Source organism: Ranitomeya variabilis, chromosome 3 (genome assembly GCF_051348905.1).
Source record: "Ranitomeya variabilis isolate aRanVar5 chromosome 3, aRanVar5.hap1, whole genome shotgun sequence".
In the NCBI taxonomy this organism is placed as follows: Eukaryota; Metazoa; Chordata; class Amphibia; order Anura; family Dendrobatidae; genus Ranitomeya; species Ranitomeya variabilis.
Genome location: NC_135234.1, coordinates 667191619 through 667212779, shown reverse-complemented (window position 1 = coordinate 667212779; position 21161 = coordinate 667191619). Strand labels below are relative to the sequence as shown.

The window sequence follows — 21161 nt, the reverse complement described above, 5'->3', positions numbered from 1 at the left end:
TTATGCTTAAACCTTCTTTCCTCCAGATGTAGAGGATGCTCCCTTGTCCCTGTCACCGGTCTATGATTAAAAAGATCATCAGAATGTCTTTGTACTGTCCTCTCATATATTTATACATTAACATAAGATCACCCTTAGCCTTCGTTTTTCCAAACTAAATAGCCCCAAGTGTAATAACCTATCTTGGTATTGCAGACCCCCCAGTCCTCTAATAACCTTGGTCGCTCTTCTCTGCACCCGCTCCAGTTCAGTTATGTCTTTCTTATACACCGGAGACCAGAACTGTGCACAGTATTCTAAGTGTGATCGAACTAGTGACTTGTATAGAGGTAAAATTATGTTCTCCTCATGAGCATCTATGCCTCTTTTAATGCATCCCATTATTTTATTTGCCTTTGTAGCAGCTGCCTGACACTGACCACTGAATATGAGTTTGTCATCCACCCATACACCCAGTTCTTTTTTATTGATGGTTTTGCCCAGAGTTTTAGAATTAAGCACATAGTTATACATCTTATTACTTCTACCCAAGTGCATGACCTTACATTTATCCCCATTAAAGCTCATTTGCCATTTATCAGCCCAAGCTTCTAGTTTACATAAATCATCCTGTAATATAAAATTGTCCTCCCCTGTATTGATTACCCTGCAGAGTTTAGTGTCATCTGCAAATATTGAAATTCTACTCTGAATGCCCCCTACAAGGTCATTAATATAGCCTTTTCACTAGGCACTGCTCCTAATAGCCAGTTTCCTACTCCACACTGATGAGGGGCAAATACCCCGAAACAGCTGTCTGTGGATGGACACCATGTTTTGGCATAGGTGGTTTTCCTTTATTGGATGCTGCCCTTCCCGTGGTTGTTCCTTCCCGGCGAAAGACCTGGCTATTCATTGCTTGCGTTGAGAAACACGTGATGGTGTCTCCGCGGCTTTTCTACATGCATTTGCATATTTCCCATAAGGGATGGAGGCAGTGTTCTGGATCACTGCGTTGAGAAACACGTGATGGTGTCTCTGTGGTGTTGGATGTTTTGATCTCCCCGAGGTCATTCATCCTTATGTTCATAGCCTTTTCACTAGGCACTGCTCCTAATAGCCTGTTTCCTACTCCACACTGATGAGGGGCAAATACCCCGAAACAGCTGTCTGTGGATGGATACCATGGTTTGGCATAGGTGGTTTTCCTTTATTGGATGCTGCCCTTCCCGTGGTTGTTCCTTCCCGGCGAAAGACCTGACTATTCATTGCTTGCGTTGAGAAACACGTGATGGTGTCTCCGCGGCTTTTCTACATGCATTTGCATATTTCCCATAAGGGATGGAGGCAGTGTTCTGGATCACTGCGTTGAGAAACACGTGATGGTGTCTCCGTGGTGTTGGATGTTTTGATCTCTCCGAGGTCATTCATCCTTATGTTCATAATTCTCCAGCAGGACTTTTCACCTGTCCACACTCCCAAAAGTACCAATACCTGGTTTATATACAACAGTATCACTGTGCTTGATTGGCCAGCAAACTGCCTGACCTTAACCTCATGAAGAATCTGTGGGGCATTGTCAAGAGGAAGATGGGAGACACCAGACCCAACATTGCAGACGAGCTGAAGGCTGCTATCAAAGCAACCTGGGCTTCCAAAACACCTCAGCAGTTCCCCAGGCTGATCGCCTCCATGCCACACTGCATTGATGCAGTAATTGATGCAAAAGGAGCCCAGACCAAGGATTGAGTGCATTTACTGAACATACATTTCAGTAGGCCAACATTTTGGATTTTAAAATCATTTTTCAAGCTGGTGTTATAAAGTATTCTAATTTACTGAGATATTGACTTTTGAGTTTTCTTTGGATGTAAGCCATAATCATCAACAATAACAGAAATTAATACTTGAAATAGATCACTCTGTTTGTAATGACTTCATATAATATACGAGTCACTTTTTGTATTGAAGAACTGAAATAAATTAACTTATTGATGACATTCTAATTTTGTGAGAAGTACAGTACCTGTATGTTGTTTCCATTTTTTGTATAAAACTGAAACCAATATTCTTTGTTAATCATTATCAGTAAAGTTAAAGTACTGCGGAATATGTTGGTGCTGTAGAAATAAAATTATTATCAATAATTTATACAGTGAAGAGAGATTCATGTCTCTGTTGCTTCTCCTCGTCATTCTTCTCTATTCATCATTACATGGTGCCTTCCATTCTTTTAAAGGGTGTAGAATATATTCCATATAAATAAGTGCAGTGGTTGCAGTGTTTCTAAGGAGTTGATGGTTCTACTTGTCCTTTACAATCCGTGTGTAAGCTGTGGGACTCTGTAGTGCTCAGTCAGCCAGAAGATGCATTCGGACTCTCACTTCTCAGTTCAGTAGGACTGAATTTCTTTCACTTTACATATACTCATGTAAAGTGAGTCCTATGACTTTGGTTGGTTTTCTTTTTCCCTGGTGTCCTTATGTAAGGGTATGAATTATGAAGCGGATGTAGCCTATCATTCTGGAATTCACAATCTAAAAAGACATAAGAAAACAGAAAACTAAGGTGAGGGAAAAATGTAGACAAGTAGCCTAACCAGAATAAAAATGATTTATCTAGATGCTACAAAATTTAAAATGCAGTAGTCACAGCAAGCCAGCTGCCCACACATCCCGTTCTTATATAACCACCATAAATATACAAGTTACCGTTATCAAGAGCTGAGCTTGTCATTTAGCGTTTCAATTAAATTCTCATTTGTGCATTGTGTTGAAGAGTCTATTAAACAGCTGATATCGCCAAGACTCCAGTAGCTACGCACCTAAGGCTAAGGTAATTATTCTTCATATTTAGGTTACCTGCTGGTATGTAGCTGGAGTCTCCTCTCTTCACTCTGTGCAAAAGTGATTCAAAATACATTGTGAAATCGATGCCCTCTGCTTTAGATGGGATGAAGAAAAATCTTGAAGGGATTTTATAAATAGAACAGGCTTTCTCACAGGCAAATCCCAGGTTATAGAGGACGGTCTCTGCATCCGGCTGACAAAAGGTGAGGACATCGGAGATACTGGTAGAAAAGACATTAAGGATAAACGCAAATGGACGTTAAGCACTAAACAAATGAGACATACATCATAAATTTAGCAAAAAATTAAATAGTAGACTAACGTACAAAAATTGAATGGCTGACCACTCAGGAACAAACAGAATAAAGGAAAAAAAACATCCAGTATGGAAGAGAGGTCAAATGGAGGGAACAGGGAAAAATATATAAAACATGAAATAAGTGAAACGAGAATAAATATTAAAAAAAATGCCTTCATTAAAAAGTTTGGCACATGGAGATAAAACCAAGAGATTGCCCACACACAATTAAAAATAATAACATGTAATAAAAAAATATGTCAAATAATAAATAACCCACAAAAAGCCGCCAACACAAAAATCAAACACCCATGTGAATAAATATAATAAAATCTAATAAATCTAATAAACTAGCATATAAATTATCTTAATATGTAGAGTATACAGTAATATGGCACCACCTAGTGGATAAAGGCATGCGATAATGTAATCCAAAATAAGGATAATAGATCCAGAGGTGGCTATATAAATATAATGGTGAATAGACCAGGTGAAAGGAGTAAACACAGCCTAAAAGGCAGAGATAAAAAGTAAAAGGCTTACAATGATGCTAAAAAATAATAAGAATGAATATATTGGAGATCAATAATCACAAGGCAAACACATGAGCCTAAACTGGGCGAATAAAATAACCATGAGCAGGGAACCTGATCAAACACAATTACCTGGATCAAAATATGGCAGACAAATGTGATGCGGAATGCGCCCCATTTTGGATCGGTGTCCTTCGTCAGGGCGTTCCGCACCACATTTGTCCGCCATATTTTGATCCAGGTAATTGTGTTTGATCCTTATTTTGGATTATAATATCGTATGCCTTTATTCACTAGGTGGTGTCATACACTGCTGAAAAAAATAAAGGAAACACTTCAACAACAGAATATAACTCCAAGTAAATCAAACTTCTGTGAAATCAAACTATCCACTTAGGAAGCAACACTGTTTGACAATAAATTTCACATGCTGTGGTGCAAATAGAATAGACGACAGATGGAAATTATTGGCAGTTATTAAGACACACTCAATAAAAGAGTGGTTTTGCAGGTGGGGACCACAGACCACATCTCAGTACCAATGCTTTCTGGCTGATGTTGTGATCACTTTTGAATGCTGGTTGTGCTTTCACACTCGTGGTAGCATGAGATGGACTCTACAACCCACACAAGTGGCTCAGGTAGTGTAGCTCATCCAGGATGGCAAATCAATGTGAGCTGTGGCAAGAAGGTTTGCTGTGTCTGTCAGCGTAGTGTCCAGAGGCTGAAGGCGCTACCAGGAGACAGGCCAGTACACCAGGAGACGTGGAGGGGGCCAAAGGAGGGCAACAACCCAGCAGCAGGACCGCTACCTCAGCCTTTGTGCAAGGAGGAACAGGAGGAGCACTGCCAGAGCCCTGCAAAATTACCTCCAGCGGGCCACAAATGTGCATGTGTCTGCACAAATGGTTAGAAACTGACTCCATGAGGATGGTCTGAGTGCCGATGTTCCCCAGACCTGAATCCGATTGAACACATCTGGAACATCATGTCTCGCACCATCCACCAACGTCACATTGCACCACAGACTGTCCAGGAGTTGGTGGATGCTTTAGTCCAGGTCTGGAAAGAGCTCCTTCAGGAGACCATCCACCGCCTCATCAGGAGCATGGCCAGGCATTGTAGGGAGGTCATACAGGCACGTGGAGGCTACACACACTACTGAGCATCATTTCCTTGTCTTGAGGTATTTCCACTGAAGTTGGATCAGCCTGTAACTTCATTTTACACTTTGATTTTGAGCATCATTCCAATTCCAGACCTCCGTGGGATATTAGTTGTGATTTAAGTTGATCATTTTTAGGTTTTATTCCACTATGTAATGAATAAAGATTTACAACTGGAATATTTCATTCAGTGATATCTAGGATGTGGGACTTTAGTGTTCCCTTTATTTTTCTGAGCAGTGTATATCTTTGCCATACAGTATAATCTACAGTGCTCAGCACAAGAAAAGTAAGATTGTAATTAATATTTCACTGAATAGAAGAGCAATTTCCAGACTTTCGACAAGTCTGAATTTCAGAGAACTATTTTAACCCATAATATGAAAGTAAGAATAATTAGTGATGAGCGCAAGTATTCGCTACTTGCGTTTGCCAAGGGTGCTTGGGTATTCACCAAGTTTCGTGGGTACTCGAGTGGCATGTTCACATGTTTCACAGCTGCCAGACAGCCACAAAACATGAGGGGATTGCCATGTTTGTCAGGCAATCGATGCATGTTTTGTGGCTGTCTAACAGCCGCAGAGCTGCGGGGCGGGGACGCGAACATGTCACTCGAGTACACTTGGCAAACTCAAGTAACGATCACTTGTGCTCATCACTATTAATAATATTATTTCTTTTTAGAAAAGCTTGAATTTTATTTAAGTAGTTGATGCAAAAATGAATACACCCCACATCAGTGCTACTACTGCATCTAGTATTTTGCATGACTTCAATGATTTTTAAAGTGAACCTGTCAGCAGGAATGTGCACAGTAACCTACAGACAGTGCTAGGTCGGCGTTCTCATACTGATTACAATGATACCTTGGCTGATGAAATCCATCTTGTGGTTGCTGTCTAATCTTTATTTTCAGTTTTCAGCTTATGATATTCCGATAGATGCTACTGCGCAGGCGGCGCCATTTTGCTAGTGGAAAAAAATTGTCTCCACCAAAATGGCACTGGCGACACCTGGGCGGTAGCATCTATCAGATCGCCGATAGATGCTATTGAGCAGGTGCAGCTGGCGCCATTTTGATAAAGAATATTTTTTCTGAATAAATGTACAGTACAGACCAAAAGTTTGGACACACCTTCTCATTTAAAGATTTTTCTGTATTTTCTTGACTATGAAAATTGTACATTCACACTGAAGGCATCAAAACTATAAATTAACGCATGTGGAATTACATGCTTAACAAAAAAGTGTGAAACAACTGAAATTATGTCTTATATTCTAGGTTGTTCAAGGTAGCCACCTTTTGCTTTGATGACTGCTTTGCACACTCTTGGCATTCTCTTGATGAGCTTCAAGAGGTAGTCACCGAGAATGGTTTTCACTTCACAGGTGTGCCCTGTCAGGTTTAATAAGTGGGATTTCTTGCCTTATAAATGGGGTTGGGACCATCAGTTGTGTGGTGCAGAAGTCTGGTGGATACACAACTGATAGTCCTACTGAATAAATAAACTGTTAGAATTTGTATTATGGCAAGAAAAAAAGCAGCTAAGTAAAGAAAAACGAGTGACCATCATTACTTTAAGGAATGAAGGTTAGTCAGTCCGAAAAATTGGGAAAACTTTGAAAGTGTCCCCAAGTGCAGTGGCAAAAACCATGAAGCGCGACAAAGAAACTGGCTCACATGAGGACCACCCCAGGAAAGGAAGACCAAGAGTCACCTCTGCTTCTGAGGATAAGTTTATCCAAGTCACCAGCCTCAGAAATCGCAGGTTAACAGCAGCTCAGATTAGAGACCAGTTCAATGCCACACAGAGTTCTAGCAGCAGACACATCTCTACAACAACTGTTAAGAGGAGACTCTGTGCAGCAGGCCTTCATTGTAAAATAGCTGCTAGGAAACCACTGCTAAGGACAGGCAACAAGCCGAAGAGACTTGTTTGAGCTAAAGAACACAAGGAACACAGTGGAAATCTGTGCTTTGGTCTGATGAGTCCAAATTTGAGATCTTTGGTTCCAACCACAATGTCTTTGTGCGACACAGAAAAGGTGAACGGATGGACTGTACATGCCTGGTTCCCACCCGGAAGCATGGAGGAGGAGGTGTGATGGTGTGGGGGTGCTTTGCTGGTGACACTGTTGGGGATTTATTCAAAATTGAAGGCATACTGAACCAGCATGGCTACCACAGCATCTTGCAGCGGCATGCTATTCCATCCGTTTGCGTTTAGTTGGACCATCATTTATTTTTCAACAGGACTTTTTGACCAAGAAGGAGAGTGATGGGGTGCTAGACCAGATGACCTGGCCTCCACAGTCACCAAACCTGAACCCAATCGAGATGGTTTGGGGTGAGCTGGACTGCAGAGTGAAGACAAAAGAGCCAGCAAGTGCTAAGGATCTCTGGGAACTCCTTCAAGATTGTTGGAAGACCATTCCTGGTGACTACCTCTTGAAGCTCCTCAAGAGAATGCCAAGAGTGTGCAAAGCAGTCATCAAAGCAAAAGGTGGCTACTTTGAACAACCTAGAATATAAGACATATTTTCAGTTGCTTCACACTTTTTTGTTAAGTATATAATTCCACATGTGTTAATTCATAGTTTTGATGCATTCAGTGAGAATGTACAATTTTCATAGTCATGAAAATACAGAAAAATCTTTAAATGAGAAGGTGTGTCCAAACTTTTGGTCTGTACTGTATATCACTAAATAAAATAATTATTTGCATATTATAGATGTGATTATGCTGCAGCACAGGCACCACCATCGGTGCCTGCCTACTGAATGTGATTTTTTTTTTCAAAACATATTGTATTCAGTATAATAGATGCACATGTAAGCAGAACACCACATAAAGCCCCACTCACAGCCCCACCCACAGGCCCGCCCCAAAGCACGAGAATCTCATTAGCTGAAAACTACAAATAATGATTAAACAACAACAACAAGACGGATTTCAACACCCAGGTATCATTTCAATCAGTAAAACGGCACCGACCTGACACTTTGTGTAGGTCACTGAGCACAATCCTGTTGTCAGTTTGCCTTTAAAGACAGCAACAAGTCTTTTAGGCATGAATATGGATTCAGAAAGGCAACTAAAGGTTTTCTTACAAATCTGTTGGGGTGTACTCATTTATGATGAGCACTGTACATGTATCATAGCTTTACAGTAAAAAATAACAGGTCTTACCTGGAACTGGTTTTAGTTGTAGTGTTGGAGGTTATACTGTTATCCAAGTTCATGGTTGTGAGATTTGGAAAATCTGATATAACACTGTGAAAAGTAATAACATGAACTTTAGCGTAACATAATACTGAACATAATTTTTTGTTGCATAAGTTTAAGGGTATCTTCTTTTTTGAAGCAGATTCCCACCAAAATCTTTCTCATAAAGCGCTTCATAAACTCTTGGAAAATTCTTCCAATTAATTTCTATGGGAAATCAACATGATGAGGTTTTATTTTTATCTATTTATTTTTCCTGAAGAGGTTGTGAAAAAAGAAAAAGTTGCATGTCACTTACTTGAAAAGGATCTTAATGGAAACTTATCCAAGCCAGGTACAATCCAATCAAAAGACTGTAAAAATTGCTTCAGTAAAAAAAAACTGTACAGAAATGTTTGAAAAACCCTTTCAGACTTGTTGCAAGAAATTAAACATTACTCCAAAAACTACCTAAAGAAAGTTTCCGAAAGCGGTTTCCACTAAAACAAAATTCTGGCTTTCAATGATTTCGAGACCACGTGAGTCTTCACAAGGGAAGAATAGATTATTTTTTTGCGAATACTCCAATCCTCAGGATGATGGTGAAGGCAGAAATGGGTCACATTACCTGGTCCGATCATGCTCCTGTGTATTTGGACCTTAAGTCTTCTCGTCTAATTTCCAGGAAATGTCACTGGCGGTTGAACGAGTTTTCAATTAAGGACCTGACTATTCGGAGGACGCTGTTGAACCATCTCTCTGACTTTTTCCCTCTGAATGAGGGTTCAGTTTCTTCCCCGGCAGTGTTATGGGAAGCTTATAAGGCAGTGATGAGGGGGTACTGCATAAAGGAAGGTTCTAGATTAAAAGAAACGTTAGAGCGGAATATGCTAAATTGACCACTCAGTTGGCAGCTGAGGAGTGTATGGTGGTAGCCTTGCCATCGGTAGGGGCCTTGAATAGAGTTGTGGCGTTACAGATAAATTGAAAGATATAACATCACGTAGGATCAAAAAACTCCTCTACTCTAAACAAAAATATTATGAAAAGGGTAACAAAGTCCACACTCTTCTGGTCAGGATGTTAAAAGATAGTGCCTTAAATTCCCATCTTCAGGCTTTATGGGGTTCTGATGGTATGATCCACTATGACCCTGCTGTAATTTTGGATTTGTTCTTTAATTTCTATAGCAAATTATACAACTTACAAGATACTATATACCCAAACAAATCTGATAGAAGGAAATTTCTGCTCAATTTCTCTCAGGCCTAAATCTCCCAATTCTCCCCATGGAAGCCTTGATTTCTCTTAACCGGAGTGTGATGCGGGAGGAGATCCTTGACATTCTAGCTGACCTCCCTTTGGGCAAGTCTCCTGGTCCTGACGGACTGACATACTTGTACTACAAAACCTTTGCAGAGGAGCTTTCCTCCTACATGGTCAACCTCTTTAACTCTTTCTTGGAGCGCTCCCCCATGCCAGAAGCATTGGCTCAATCCTACTTGGTCCTTGTCCCACAGGCGAGGAAGAATCCTCTGGAATGTTCGAACTACCGCCCAATAGCGCTGTTGAACTCTGATTTTAAGGTATTTACTCACTTGCTGGCTAGTAGGTTGAGCTTTTGGCTCCATCAGCTTATCAACAAGGATCAGATGGGTTTTGTCTCTAACGGGCAGGGGGGAGACAACTGTTATGATCCCAATGGCAGAGGATCTCTGATATTCCGGCAAGATAGCAAAAATATAAATACTGCTCTAGGGAGGTGGAAACTGGACTAACCACATACCTGATCCTGACAGAAACAACTAAAAGTAGCCGGTGAACGTGCCTACGTTGGTTCTAGACGTCTCGAGCCAGCCGGAGAACTGACTACCCCTAGAGGGAAAAAATAAGACCTCGCTTGCCTCCAGAGAAATTGAACCCCAAAGATATAGAAAGCCCCCAACAAATAATAACGGTGAGGCAAGAGGAAAACACAAACGTAGAGATGAACTAGATTCAGCAAAGTGAGGCCCAATAGTCTAGATAGCAGAAAATAGATAGTGGACTATGCTGTTAGCAGAAAACCCTACAAAACATCCACGCTGAACATTCAAGAACCCCCACACCGACTGACAGTGTGGAGGGAGAATATCATCCCCCTAGAGCTTCCAGCGAGTCAAAAATCAAATGTAAAGCAAGCTGGACAAAGACACTGAATAATGCAAACGATCCAAATTGTACAAAACAGACTTAGCTTTTCTTGCATGAGGCAGACTGAAAGGAATCCGGAGGAGACCAAATAGGTCTGGATACAACGATGCCAGGCAAGAGACTGAGTCCAGAGGAGACTCAAATAGGAAACACCCGCTGCTTAACGACACAGCTGGAGCTCAGGCCTGCAACAAGACATACCTAATACAATACCATTAGTGACCACCAGAGGGAGCCCAGAAACACAGTTCACAACAGTACCCCCCCCTTGAGGAGGGGTCACCGAACCCTCACCAAGACCCCCAGGGCGATCAGGATGAGCAGCGTGAAAGGCATGAACCAAATCAGCCGCATGAACATCAGAGGCGACAACCCAGGAATTATCCTCCTGACCATAGCCTTTCCACTTAACCAAATACTGGAGTTTCCGTCTAGAGATACGAGAATCCAGAATCTTCTCCACCACGTACTCCAACTCGCCCTCAACCAAAACCGGGGCAGGAGGCTCAACAGCAGGAACCATAGGCACCACGTACCGCCGCAACAAGGACCTATGGAACACATTATGAATAGCAAAAGACGCTGGAAGGTCCAAGCGAAAAGACACCGGGTTAAGGATTTCCAAAATCTTATAAGGACCGATAAAGCGAGGCTTGAACTTAGGAGAGGAGACTTTCAAAGGAACATGCCGAGAAGACAACCAAACCAAATCCCCAACACGAAGTCGGGGACCCACACCGCGGCGGCGGTTGGCAAACCGCTGGGCCTTGTCTTGTGACAATTTCAAATTGTCCACCACATGGTTCCAAATCCGCTGCAACCTATCCACCACAGAATCAACCCCAGGACAGTCAGAAGATTCAACCTGACCCGAGGAGAAACGAGGATGAAAACCAGAGTTGCAGAAAAAGGGTGAAACCAAGGTGGCAGAACTAGCCCGATTATTAAGGGCAAACTCGGCCAGTGGCAAAAAGGTAACCCAGTCGTCCTGATCAGCAGAAACAAAACATCTCAAATAAGTCTCTAACGTCTGATTAGTTCGCTCGGTCTGGCCATTAGTCTGAGGATGAAAAGCCGACGAAAAAGACAAATCAATACCCATCTTAGCACAAAAGGATCGCCAGAATCTGGACACAAACTGGGTTCCTCTGTCAGATACAATATTCTCAGGGATGCCATGCAAACGAACCACATTCTGAAAGAACAAAGGAACCAAATCAGAGGAGGAAGGCAACTTAGGCAAGGGCACCAAATGGACCATTTTAGAAAAACGATCGCACACCACCCAGATGACAGACAGCTTCCGAGACACCGGAAGATCCGAAATGAAATCCATGGAAATGTGCGTCCAAGGCCTCTTTGGGATAGGCAAGGGCAAAAGCAACCCGCTGGCACGAGAACAGCAAGGCTTAGCCCGAGCACAAATCCCACAGGACTGCACAAAAGAACGCACATCCCGCGACAAGGAAGGCCACCAAAAGGACCTGGCCACCAAATCTCTGGTACCAAAAATCCCAGGATGTCCCGCCAACACCGAAGAATGAACCTCAGAAATAACTCTGTTGGTCCATCCATCAGGGACAAACAATCTCTCTGGTGGACAACGATCAGGCCTATCAGCCTGAAATTTTTGCAGCCCTCGTCGCAAATCTGGGGAAATGGCAGACAAAATTACTCCCTCTCTGAGAATACCAGCCGGCTCAGAGACTCCCGGAGAATCAGGCACAAAACTCCTAGAAAGTGCATCAGCCTTCACGTTCTTCTTCTTCGAACCAGGCAGGTACGAGACCACAAAGTCAAAACGGGAGAAAAACAACGACCAACGGGCCTGTCTAGGATTCAGGCGCTTGGCAGACTCGAGGTAAATCAGATTTTTATGATCAGTCAAGACGACCACACGATGTCTAGCTCCCTCGAGCCAATGTCGCCACTCCTCAAATGCACACTTCATGGCCAACAACTCCCGATTACCAACATCGTAGTTCCGCTCAGCAGGCGAAAATTTCCTTGAAAAGAAGGCGCATGGCTTCATCACGGAGCCATCAGAACTTTTTTGCGACAAAACAGCCCCTGCACCAATTTCAGAAGCATCAACTTCAACCTGGAAGGGAAGAGAGACATCCGGCTGGCACAAGACTGGCGCTGAAGTAAACTGACGCTTCAGCTCCCAAAAGGCCTCCACGGCCGCAGGAGACCAATTCGCAACATCAGAACCCTTCTTGGTCATATCCGTCAAAGGTTTAACCACGCTGGAGAAATTAGCGATAAAACGACGGTAAAAATTAGCAAAGCCCAAGAACTTCTGCAGGCTCTTAACAGACGTGGGCTGAGTCCAGTCATGAATGGCACGGACCTTAACTGGGTCCATCTCCACGGTAGAAGGGGAAAAAATAAAACCCAAAAAAGAAACCTTCTGTACCCCAAAGATACATTTTGAACCCTTCACAAATAGAGCATTCTCCCGCAAAACCTGAAACACCATCCTGACTTGGTTCACATGGGACTCCCAATCATCAGAAAAAACCAAAATATCATCCAGATAAATAATCATAAATTTATCCAGATATTTCCAGAAGATGTCATGCATGAAGGACTGAAACACAGAAGGAGCATTAGATAATCCGAAAGGCATCACCAGGTACTCAAAATGACCCTCAGGCGTATTAAATGCCGTTTTCCATTAATCTCCCTGCTTTATGCGCACAAGGTTATACGCACCACGAAGATCTATCTTGGTGAACCAACTGGATCCCTTAATCCGAGCAAACAAATCAGACAACAATGGCAAAGGATACTGAAATTTAACAGTGATCTTATTCAGAAGACGATAATCAATACAAGGTCTCAGAGACCCGTCTTTCTTGCCCACAAAAAAGAATCCTGCACCAAGAGGGGACGAGGATGGGCGAATATGTCCCTTCTCCAAAGACTCCTTTATATAACTCCGCATCGCGGCATGCTCTGGCACATATAAATTAAAGAGTCGTCCCTTAGGAAACTTACTACCAGGAATCAAATCTATAGCACAATCACAGTCCCTATGAGGAGGAAGGGCACTGGACCTGGCCTCATTAAATACATCCTGAAAGTCTGACAAAAACTCAGGGATCTCAGAAGGAGTAGAAGAAGCAATAGACACCAATGGAGAATCGCCATGAATCCCCTGACACCCCCAACTAGACACAGTCATAGCTTTCCAATCTAAAACTGGATTATGGGCCTGTAACCATGGCAGACCCAAAACGACAACATCATGCATTTTATGCAGTACCAAAAAACGAATCACCTCCTGATGTACAGGAGTCATGCACATGGTCACCTGCGTCCAATACTGAGGTTTATTCTCTGCCAATGGCGTAGAATCAATTCCTCTAAGAGGAATAGGATTTTCCAAAGGCTCCAGGACAAAACCGCAGCGCTTGGCAAACGACAAATCCATCAGACTTAAAGCAGCACCAGAATCCACAAAAGCCATAACTGAGTAAGAAGATAATGAACAAATTAAAGTCACAGACAAAATAAACTTAGGCTGAAAAGTACCAATGGCGACAGGATTAACTTTTTTCTTTAAACGTTTAGAGCATGCTGAGATAACATGTGTTGAATCACCACAGTAGAAACACAACCCATTTTGACGTCTATGGTTTTGTCGCTCGGCTCTGGTCAGAATTCTGTCACATTGCATAGAATCAGGTGACCGTTCAGACAGCACCGCCAAAGGATTATCAGATTTGCGCTCCCGCAAACGTCGATCAATTTGAATGGCTAGAGCCATTGAATCATTTAGACCTGTAGGGATAGGAAACCCCACCATCACATCTTTAATGGCTTCAGAAAGACCATTTCTGAAATTTGCGGCCAGTGCACACTCATTCCATTGAGTAAGCACGGACCATTTCCGAAATTTTTGGCAATATACCTCAGCTTCGTCCTGACCCTGAGAGATAACCAGCAACATTTTTTCAGCCTGATTTTCAAGATTAGGCTCCTCATAAAGCAAACCAAGTGCCAGAAAAAACGCATCAACATTCACCAATGCAGGATCTCCTGGCGCCAGAGAGAAGGCCCAATCCTGAGGGTCGCCGCGCAAGAAGGAAATAACAATCTTAACTTGCTGAGCGGAATCACCAGAGGAACGAGGTTTCAGAGACAGAAACAATTTACAATTATTCCTAAAATTCAGGAATTTAGATCTATCTCCAAAAAACGGCTCAGGAATAGGTATTTTTGGTTCAGACATAGGGCTATGGATAACAAAATCCTGAATGCTTTGCACCCTAGCAGCAAGCTGATCCACACTAGAAGTCAGAGTCTGGACATTCATATCTGCAGCAGAGTTTCAGCCACTCAGAGAAAAAGGGGATGGAAGAAGCTAGGCAAACTGCAGCAAAAAAACAACAACTCAGAACTTCTTTTCAATCCCGCTTCTGCGATGCATTAAACATTTTCTTTTGGCCTGGCATTCTGTTATGATCCCAATGGCAGAGGATCTCTGATATTCCGGCAAGATAGCAAAAATATAAATACTGCTCTAGGGAGGTGGAAACTGGACTAACCGCATACCTGATCCTGACACAAACAACTAAAAGTAGCCGGTGAACGTGCCTACGTTGGTTCTAGACGTCTCGAGCCAGCCGGAGAACTGACTACCCCTAGAGGGAAAAAATAAGACCTCGCTTGCCTCCAGAGAAATTGAACCCCAAAGATATAGAAAGCCCCCAACAAATAATAACGGTGAGGCAAGAGGAAAACACAAACGTAGAGATGAACTAGATTCAGCAAAGTGAGGCCCAATAGTCTAGATAGCAGAAAATAGATAGTGGACTATGCGGTTAGCAGAAAACCCTACAAAACATCCACGCTGAACATTCAAGAACCCCCACACCGACTGACGGTGTGGAGGGAGAATATCAGCCCCCTAGAGCTTCCAGCGAGTCAAAAATCAAATATAAAGCAAGCTGGACAAAGACACTGAATATGCAAACGATCCAAATTGTACAAAACAGACTTAGCTTTTCTTGCATGAGGCAGACTGAAAGGAATCCGGAGGAGACCAAATAGGTCTGGATACAACGATGCCAGGCAAGAGACTGAGTCCAGAGGAGACTCAAATAGGAAACACCCGCTGCTTAACGACACAGCTGGAGCTCAGGCCTGCAACAAGACATACCTAACACAATACCGTTAGTGACCACCAGAGGGAGCCCAGAAACACAGTTCACAACAGACAACACTAGAAGGGTGATAGACTTAATTGATGTGGCTAACAAAAATAAACTACAGTCTCTGATATTGAGTCTAGATGCGGAAAAGGCATTTGATCACCTTAATTGGTCTTTCATGTTGGAAACCTTAAAGGTCTTTGGCTTTTCGGGTCCCTACCTAGCAGCTATACACTGTGTTCCAAATTATTATGCAAATTGGATTTAAGTGTCATGAATATTTAATTGTTTTGTTTTTCAAATAATCTCATGCATGGTATTATGTCTCAGGGCTCAATGGATCACTGAAATCAATCTTAAACATATGCGATAATTAGTTTTCCAGGTGATTCTAATTAAAGGAAAACTACTTAAAAATGATGTTCCACATTATTAAGAAGGCCACAATTTTCAAGTAACATGGGAAAGAAAAACGATCTCTCTGCTGCCGAAAAGCATCAAATAGTGCAATGCCTTGGTCAAGGGATGAAAAAATTAGATATTTCCCGAAAACTTAAGAGTGATCATCGTACTGTTAGGAGATTTGTGGCTGAATCTGAGCACAGACTTTTCTGCCAGGCAAGTTCATTGGATTAAGAGAGCAGCTGCTAAAAAGCCATTACAAACCAGCAAACAGATATTTGAAGCTGCTGGTGCCTCGAACCTCAAGGTGTAGGATCTATCAAAGGCTTGCTTTGGTTCATAGACCTACTATTCGGCCACCTCTAAACAGTGTTCACAAGCAGAAATGGTTGTAGTGGGCCCAGACATACATGAAGGCTAATTTTCAAACAGTCTTGTTTACTGATGAGTGTCGAGCAACCCTGGATGGTCCAAATGGATGGAGTAGTGGATGGTTGGTGGATGGCCACCATGTCACAACAAGGCTGCGACGTCAGCAAGGATGTGGAGTCATGCTTTTGGCCGAAATCATGGGGAAACAGCTGGTAGGGCCCTTTAAGGTTCCTGAAGGTGTGAAAATGACTTCTGCAAAGTATATAGAGTTTCTGACTGACAACTTTCTTCCATGGTATTAAAAGCAGAAACAAGCCTTCAGGAACAAAATCATCTTCATGCTGACAATGCACCATCTCATGCTGCAAAGAATACTTCTGAGTCATTGGCTGCTATGGGCATAAAAGGAGATAAACTCATGGTGTGGCCACCATCTTCCCCTGACCTCAACCCTATAGAGAACCTTTGGAGTATCATCAAGCAAAGATATATGAGGGTGGGAGGCAGTTCACATCCAAACAGCAGCTCTGGGAGGCTATTCTGACTTCATGCAAAGAAATACAAGCAGAAACTCTCCAAAAACTCTCAAGAGCAATGTATGCAAGAATTGTAAGGTGATATCAAAGAAGGGGTCCTATGTTAACATGTAACTTGGCTTGTTAGGATGTTTTGGAGTTAAATAGCTTTTTTGTTCAGTGAATGTGACCTCATAATGCTGCAAATTCCACAAATGAGCATTTTCAGTTCTTTAAAACATATCAAATGTTTAGAAATTCTACTGTGCCTAATAGTTTGGAACAGTGCATTTTGAGTTTTTATTCATTTTGGAGATTATACTGTTATCATTGGGAGGTTTCTTCAATAAAATTCGATGTATACTCTAATGGGTGATGACTTTTATTAGACTGACTGTCATTTGCACCGACCATTTAGGAAAATCAGAGAAAAATGTAATTAGCATAATAATTTGGAACATGGTGTAAGAGTACTGTACAACGCTCCCACTGCCTCAATCAAGCTCCCCTTCCATTCGTCTTCCCCATTTAAAATATCTAATGGGACCCATCAGGGTTGCCCACTCTCACCCCTATTATATGCCTTATCCATTGAGCCGTTAGCGTCTATGATCAGGCAAAGCCCGAACATTTCAGGGATAGAGGTTCAGGATAAGGTGTTTAAGATCTCCCTATTTGCTGATGATGTTCTTTTGACTCTGACTAATCTCCATGTACGTTGCCTAATCTGATGGATGATCTTAAAAAATATGGCTATTTGTTGGGGTATAGGTTGAACATGTCAAAAACTGAGGCCCTCCCCCCAGATGTACTGGATCATCTGAAGTTGAATTTTAAATTCGGGTGGAAAGTTGAGAATATTCAATACTTGGGGGTCAAACTTTCCTCCTCTTATGACAACCTATATAGTTCCAATTTTCTGCCACTCCTGACTGAGTTGAAGAGATTGTTAGATAAATGGAAGCTGCTTGAAAAAGACCTTTGATGGTTGAGGCATCGCATTTGGCACAATAAAGGGAGCGTTTTTCACCTGGATTGGATGCTGTCCTTCATTTTTCTTGGGTATGTACACTTCCACTTTGGTCCGTGGAACTAGGACGGGCATCCTACTGCCAGTTGTGCTGTCAGCTACTCTCTAAATTTTGAACTTAAATGCCACTGTCAAAGATTAAGAATGGCATAAAAGGGGTTAAACACCAGAGATCAGAACTAGCTCCTGTCACCGCTGTTTGCTATAGGTGATGACTGTCTAACACAGCCCTGAGTGCACACTACATACCCTCATCCAGTATACTCTACACATGAGCGACATGCACCATACAGAGCGTCAAGAACATAGACAATGTGCCATCATGTACATGGAGTGTTCATTACCTTATACTGCTCCTTTGGTGATTAGATAAAAGAGTTGCTAAAACAGGAAAGATAAATCAGAAAATAATTTTATCTACCCAAGATTAAAGAGGACCTTCCATCAGTTTTAGCATGTCAAACTGACCACATCAAGGGATAGTGGCTACAGAGATGAGTAAGATGTCGTTTTTATTTTGTAATTTCTCCACTCCATTGTGAAGATATTAGCTTGTAAATTTTAGGTTATAATTTTCATTAAGTTCAACTGGGCGTCACCAGAGATTTGCCTCTGTGGGTGTGTACTTTTTCCCCCTGAACAAGGTTGACCAATGATAAGCCAGCAGCAACATACAGTTGACAAAAGAACTTGAATTCCTATCTTTACTGATCTCTGCAGCTACTCTGTAGAGATACAGCAAAACTGAGTTATGTATCAATACAAACACTTCCAGATCTCACCTCACCGTGCTGCAAACTCTCCCCCTCCCCCACACTGACTACTATGAAATGAGAACTGGAATTTTTCTAATCATACATAGCTCAGTTCAGTTGTATCTCTACACAGTAGCTGCAGAGTTAGGTATCATTACAAACACTTCCAGATATCATGTCCTGACGCTGTTAGATTTTACCGTCCCCTGACATTAACTGCCATGAAATGAGATCTGGAAGTGTTTAATGATACATAATTTAGCATTGCTGCAGGTCTACACAGTATAGATCAGCAAAGAGAGAAGGTCATGTTCTTTTGTCCTCTGCATGATGCTGCCTGCTTATAATTGGTCAACTTCATGCAGGGGAAGAAGTACATACTCCCAGACACAGATCTATTTCAATACCCAGGAGAACTTTACATAAATTAAAACCTAAATTTTGCAAGCTATTATCTTCGAAATGGAGAGGAGAAATTAAAAAAAGCCAACTATATTTTATTAATCTCTGCAGCCACTGTCACTCGATTTGTCAATATTCTCATTGAGGCCCCCACTTTTCACCAAAACAATTGTATCCCCCATTTAAATGGACCAGTGGTCGTGCATATGTGCTGCTGTTCCATTATGTTCCTATTAGACTGAAGGAGATATGAGATATCTAAACACAAATCTCAGCTTTCTCCAGTAGTCCTATAGAGAAAGAATGGAGTGGTAGCACATATGCTTTACCACCACCCCATCTTTATGGTCGACACAAGTCCTCTTGTCTGCTGATTGGTGGGGATCGCAGCAGTCAGACCCTCACTGATCTAGCAGTTATCATCTCTCTTGTATAGGGGGATAACCTGTTCTTATTGGAAGACCACATAATACCTTACCCCATAGTCAAGAAGGAGTAAAAACGTAATCTCATATATTGCTCCCTAGTATTTTTGGAGAATATACCATTTAGGTGCCCTATGTAACAGGTTTGAGGACCCCAGTGACAGGAAAGCTATTTAAGATTAATCTCAACCACACTCTAAGGGGGGTAATAATCAGATCAGTAATGTGGCCTCATAGAAGGTGTAATGAGATTGGGTACAGGCACCTCTTGCTATGGGTGGTTAAAAGTGTGAGAATGTTGCATAGCCCCTGAAAGTGCTCAGGACCACCCATTGCACTATGTATACAGCCACATTCAAAGGATATAACGTAATATGGCCCATTACTTCTGTCTTAATAATGCAAATTATAGTTGATGTAATAAGGAGAGGTCTATTACTGTTGACAAAATCCCTTTGACAGTAATGGAGTTGCATGACGTCAGATCCTGCTTTGTTTATCAGAAACAGCAGCACTCTTGTACATGGTCTGTGTCAGGTAGGTAACTATACACTAAGTCAAGGGTTAGCTGAAATACCAGGCATTATCCATGAACAAGTATCGGTATATTTCCGGAAAACAACAATAACTTATATTAGTTCTTTATGTCCTGTTTAAATGCAAACTTATCTGATCTTACCTTCAGCTCCAAGAGTAAAGTCATCGTCCAAGCTGTTTCCTTTACTATACTGGTCTGAAAAAAATTAAATAAAAGAGTACGGTCACTTATTATTATTACAGTGTTCCAGTTTTATAGGTCTCATTTACATTACAGTTTGTCTTTTTTTATCTGGATCTTTGAAGTCTGCGCAAAAGCCACATCCTCTGCATATAGACATTAACTGAACATCAGATATACACACAGGACCATATTCAACATGTAAGATGAGATTACACTTGAAGGGACATTTTGTCAAGGAAGTACATTAATGTATAACTATATTTGTTTGGATCAATCATTTTACCAAAAAGAGTAATGAATAACATGTAATCGATTACTGGGGCACATGGATTTAAAATAATGTTGCTATTTTGTTGTCCTCTTCTAACAAACTATCGTTAGCTGTGCCATTGATATACATAGATACAAATGAATAATGTTACATTAAAACGTAATAACGTACTAATACTAGTGTTATCAATATTAGTGTAATATGTATTAATAATATAATGCCACAGTCAATCTCGAACAGCGGCATATAAGGTGTGTTATCCTTTCCAGCATCAGTGTTATAAATGTATATATAATTCTAAAACAGATTATCAATTTATGCAGAATTTTCTAAAGGGCAGTATATGAGATAATACAGTAACTACCCAGAAAAACAAGCGCTCAGCAGAAATATTCTGACAAGTGGTTATCTCTATAAATATTTTCAGTTGCAAGAAGTAGAAAGGATTTCCTGTTTTGGGTTATTTTTATCAGTTTCCATCAACCAAAGAGATTTTATATAATTACGATGTAAGTCTACAATCGATAAATAACAGTAAAATGTGTCGTTTAACCAATATGATACAAACAATAATCCAATTCTAAGATTGATGGAGTTGCAGTTTTCTCTGCGGCTGCAATAATAACCAGTTCCATGTAGAAGATGGAGGTTGTGCTGCAATTCTCTGCCCAGTGGTTAGAAGTATCGTTGTGCAGGGAAAACTGGGAGGGGACCACAAATGAAAGCCTGAACTGCAGATAATGACTAAAAGTTGCACGATAAAGTAAAAAAATATAATTTTTTTGTTATCTGCAGTTTAGGATCTGAGACACCCAATAGACACTCGATGACAGTTACTGATATGCCACAAATGAATCACAGCCCAAAGCAAATTGCATTGAA

General features: G+C 41.6%; 1 protein-coding gene across 1 annotated transcript in view; it reads right to left on the bottom strand.

Moving 5' to 3' along the window:
- Window positions 1-1744: 1744 nt before the first annotated feature.
- Window positions 1745-21161, bottom strand: part of TESPA1 (thymocyte expressed, positive selection associated 1) — a 43581-nt gene continuing 24164 nt past the window's right edge. The window contains exons 5-9 of the mRNA XM_077299783.1: window positions 19967-20020; window positions 18050-18086; window positions 8017-8100; window positions 2841-3049; window positions 1745-2516 (exon numbers count right to left, since the gene is read on the bottom strand). Of these exons, the coding sequence (XP_077155898.1) occupies window positions 2407-2516; window positions 2841-3049; window positions 8017-8100; window positions 18050-18086; window positions 19967-20020 (494 nt within the window). The 3' untranslated portion in view covers window positions 1745-2406. The remainder of the gene's footprint in view (window positions 2517-2840; window positions 3050-8016; window positions 8101-18049; window positions 18087-19966; window positions 20021-21161) is intronic.